Consider the following 5,015-nt stretch of genomic DNA (forward strand, 5'->3'; position numbering starts at 1 on the left):
TTCTTTTTCACACATCGAACTCCAAAGCTTATATATACTAGGCAAATAAAAATGAATTTACGATAACTTACTGTCCCCTAAAAAAGGAGCCTAAACATGCTCAATGTTTAGTGTTTAATGTGTTAGTTAGAAAATATAGCACAAATGAAATCCTACAATAATACACAAAAATATCCTATAGCCTACTATTATTCTATATCATTATCAGTATATTTCTGGTGTATATACGCATAGATTGAATTTGGATTACTGTTACAGTGATATTTGGGTTGTTGACTGGATTCATCCTAAAATTAGGGATTTCTTCTTTCTTGTTTTGTATTATTATTCATGTTGTTGTTTGCCATTTATACTGTACTGTTAAGACACGTAACCAAGTATTTCCCTGCACCCTCTATAACATCTACTGTGTTTGCGACCAATAAACTTTCATTTTATTTCGATTTGATTTCCTTGTCATAGTTTAGCATTTACTGTGATGATTTACAAAAAAAAGTATAATAGTCACCATCATGATAAAACATGACAATTTGTTATACACGAAAAAAAAGAGAAATCGTGGACGACTCACCAAATCAATAAATCATCCTAGTCCAATGTTGGTCCCGGGAGATTTTTTTTGTTAGCGGATTAAATTAGGCACTTCCATCTCCATCTCCCACCTGATCGCAGCCATATAAATCCCAACAGCTGATCAACAGACTTCAGAAAGCCCAAGACCTTCACAGAGTGCAGGACAGAGAAAGAGAGAAAGGGGAGAGAGCCGGAGCTAATGCTGAGACAAAGCGTTTTCATCTATGTGGCTTTTTTGTGATTATTTATACAATGAGTGGCAAATATTAACGTGGGGGCTGTGATATACTCTCTGAAGTTCAAAACGAGCCAAATCCTGGAAGCAGTTACCAGCCTATTTTCTACGGTCAAACTGTAAGAAGACTGGGGACAGTTGCATGAGGAAGGAAGAAAGAGAGAAGAGTGAAAGAACGGATCTCTTGCTGCGGGTGTGCTGTCCAGTGCTGAAGCCTGCTTGCCTGCCTGCCTATACAGGCGCGTAGCACTGAAAGGGAGCTATCCAGTGCTGAAGTTGCATTTCTGACCAGCGGAACAAGGCGCTGCCGCACGAAAATCAGCAGCTCAGCAAGGAGTAGCAGCGTGAGGATTCGGAAGGGGTCTCACTCAGGCTTTTCCCCCTGAGCTGGCATCTGATCACACACAAATCGACGAACCGAAGAAGCGATTCCGCACGTCTATACAGCCCCTTTTCCTCAGCCCTGCATGAGGAGTGATAGACTTAACCACCGGACGAGTGTTATTTTGTTCAAAGTGGAAAAATGCCAAGATCTTTTCTGGTCAAAAAGGTTAAGCTCGATGATTTCTCATCTGCTGATCTGGAGAACCATTATGGTAGAGTGAGGTCCGACCTCAGCCTCCGCTTTCATGAAAAAGGTAAACCTGTTATTACCTGTTACTTTAAGTTAATAGGCTAATATCTGCGTAGACAATGTTTTATCATATTTTGTTTGGTCTTATATGTGTATAGCCTATTAAGCGTTGACTGTAGCCTGTGTGCGTGCAGATAGCTTGTTGCACATCGAGCTTCGCTGACCCGCGGTCACATTGTATCCAACACAGTCACATGTTGTATTTTTGTCGACTCTGCACATTTTCCGAGGCAGTGATATTTCAAGTGCTCTACAGCGGAGCACACAAGGTTAAACCCCAATTGAGCTGCATCAACCCACAAGTGTACAACATTTGCAAGACACCGTAGATTAGAATACTGAGTTATAATGTATCCCTTTTGGATAATTAGTACAAGCCCACTACCATAGCCACACACGGAGACATACAGAAGGGAGGGAGTCTGTAGGTCTTTTAAACGAACGATCATGTTCTAAGACATCATTTACGCTCTTTAAAACATACAGTGAGCGTACTCTCATACTTGAATAACCAGACTGTATTTTGTCCAGAAGTACATTTTATAGATTATTCATGCGTGTTCCTATCTCTTGGTCATGGAGTAACCTATAGCCCTGGATGTAAGTGCAGGCTATGTATACGTTCAGTGGTGCACATCGACCTATATTCTGAGATCTTTGTCAGAACGGCAAATGCAATAATAGGCTTACTGAAGTGATATTATTCCCCTCCCGCCTTTGTCGTTAAATGGGTTAGTACACTAATTGAAATAGAGGGATATTGATTTTTTTGGGGTGGAGTGATGTAGAAAAAGACCTTCAAAAGAAGTCAACGTCTTTCAACCCACCTCTGTTGGAACTGTAAATTACTGAAATAATAGGCTGCAGAGCTAAGGCGCTGTGAGTCAGAAATTAAGCCCTACAACTTGGCAGAATGGCACTGTTGCATCAATTAACATGAATAAAGCGCCCAGAATCCACCCAATGTGTAATCAGTAGGCCTCATCACACAAATAATTAAATCCGTTTTTTGTTCTTTTCAATGCTACAGGGTACATCAGTGACTACATGACCCCGTCTGTCTATGACGGTGAAAGTGACAATGGCATTAAAGTCCCCTCTCCCAGCCCCATCTACGATGGCATCCACAGCGATGGCATCCACAGCGACTACGGAGCACCGGACTCGGACCAGCCTGACAGTCCCCAGTCCGAGATCTCCTCCGGATACATCAACGGGGACACCGCCGTGAGCGAGGGCTACACGGTAGATGCCTTCTTCATCACGGACGGAAGGTCGAGGAGAAAAGCCATCAGCAGCCCCAGGACCATACAGCGTCACACGTGCAACGAGTGTGGAAAGACGTATGCCACATCCTCCAACCTGAGCCGGCACAAGCAGACCCACCGGAGCCTGGAGAGCAAGATGGCCAAGAAGTGCCCCACCTGTGGGAAGGTGTATGTGTCCATGCCTGCCATGGCCATGCATCTGCTCACCCACGACCTCAAGCACAAGTGTGACATATGTAGCAAGGCCTTCAGTAGACCTTGGCTGCTGCAGGGACACATGCGGTCACACACTGGCGAGAAGCCCTTTGGATGCGCACACTGCGGAAAGGCGTTCGCCGACCGCTCCAACCTCCGCGCTCACATGCAGACGCACTCTGCTTTCAAGCACTACAAGTGCAAGAGATGCGACAAGACCTTTGCTTTAAAGTCCTACCTGAACAAGCACTATGAGTCCGCCTGCTTTAAGGGAGAGTTCTCACCTATGAGCTCCATTGACGACTGACTTGTATAGTATCCATGAACACATGATGAAACTTCTTCCAACGGCATCCCTATACTATTCCCTAGACAACCTGTTCCATGGTGACAGCACAGGTTTTATCCACTACTGCAGCAAACAGCATCACTAAGGAAATGTTGGATTACGCATGTAGCTTGCCCAAACCTTTTTCCACGGGCTATCCACCCTTGATCGTGATAACAACAACTTATTCAACTATTATGAGTCAAAATTTAATGTGTTTGCCAAACTCGCAGAACATTGAAAATGTCTTAATTTAAAAGGTCAAACCTTTTTTAAGTATTGGGCAATATTGTATTGCTGCCAATGGCCACAAAAGTGTTCAGTAGTGAGGTAAACCTATTTATGAATTCACTTATTTCTCTATTTACCTATTACTTTATTTATTTTTTACTTACATTTTGTGTAGAATCTTCATTTGCACTTTAATTTAGTATTGTTTTGCAAGCCTTCGTCATGAATATGCCAAAGCATTTGCCACTTTCTAAATATCCTCTTATTTTTGTTCGCCACTTTATAAACATATTGCATGCAAAAAACGATGATACTGAAATCTATGCCAATTTTATGAAGTTTAGGATTTTCGCCAAAATCTATATGTAATCTGTCGGTAATATTTCTCGGGAGTCTCACCATAAAGAACTATAGAGCAATAATGCATGGTATTTGTAAAACATAAATGAGTAATAACTATGACATTTTAAACACACATCATCCTTTTATCCAGTCCTCTAGTAGTCATACAAACATGGAATAGGCCTATCAGGGAAACGCCAGTGAGTGTAGTATTGAATGGATAAGCCCATGGGGTGGGATAGGGAGAGGTCCTTTTGTAAATGGTTATGCACTGCCTGCCTCGTATTTATCTTAGTCTTAGAACCCAGAACATCTCACCACCAAGTCTGTGGAACGAACGCCAGAGGCCCAAACGACGGCGGCGCTACCCCATATCACATCTCTCACAAGTGGACAAGTAAGTTTAGGGGTCACTTACAAGATAACTTTCACTGCATCAGGGCTCAGAATGATCAACACAATAAGATGACCGTACTCTAGCCACGATAAAGTCCATTCATCTTATTAAAGCACTTCCTTATACTATGAACAATTCAACTTTTTAAAGATAGTAGCACAACAAGTAGATTCAGGTAGAAAGGCCTTGTATTAGCTATAGGCTAACCTCTGTTTTTGTACTATGCCGATCAAAGGGAAATAACTGTTTATTGCAAGACACCTTGTACATAACCCTTTGATGAGTATGATATTTCTACAATCTGTAAAGAATCAAATGAATCTTATTTCTGGAGTTCTTTTCCCTGGGATTTTTCTGCCCAGTATTTGAACGATGTAAAGCACAATGGCACCGGGCATTTTGTCTCACTTCATAATAAAGAATGAATAAAGATCTAACACGATGTGGTTCATGTTTGTCTAAACCATTTAGAGAAATCAGATACATAGAAAATATAGTTCTGTGTGATGTTTAGGCTAAGTTGTTCATTCCTGAAGTGTTTGTCTGTGTTGTGCACTAATTCAGTGTTGGATTGTGTGCAAGGTTTCAGACACTGAAATGGCAGCGGATCCCGTCAGGAGCATGTGCTGTAATGCAACAGCATGTTTCTGCTATAACAAGCACTGTTGAAAGCTCTTGTTGACACTATGAGGCTGATTTAAGTGACGCAAAACGCTCATCTGTTGATCAAAGAGGCTGCTTCATACACTTCGTTGCACACCACGTGATTTAGGGGGAATAGTTTGAGGTCAACACATCTTCTACTGTTTATT

General features: G+C 41.9%; 1 protein-coding gene across 1 annotated transcript; it reads left to right on the plus strand.

Annotated features, from left to right (window-relative positions):
- The first annotated feature begins 726 nt into the window (after nt 1-726).
- On the plus strand, nt 727-4,634 carry scrt1a (scratch family zinc finger 1a). Its single transcript, XM_064979118.1, has 2 exons — nt 727-1,446; nt 2,473-4,634. The coding sequence occupies exons 1-2, from the start codon at nt 1,332-1,334 to the stop codon at nt 3,210-3,212; spliced, it is 855 nt and encodes a 284-aa protein (XP_064835190.1). The 5' UTR covers nt 727-1,331; the 3' UTR covers nt 3,213-4,634.
- Nucleotides 4,635-5,015: the final 381 nt, after the last annotated feature.

Source organism: Oncorhynchus masou, chromosome 12 (genome assembly GCF_036934945.1).
Source record: "Oncorhynchus masou masou isolate Uvic2021 chromosome 12, UVic_Omas_1.1, whole genome shotgun sequence".
Lineage (NCBI taxonomy): Eukaryota > Metazoa > Chordata > Actinopteri > Salmoniformes > Salmonidae > Oncorhynchus > Oncorhynchus masou.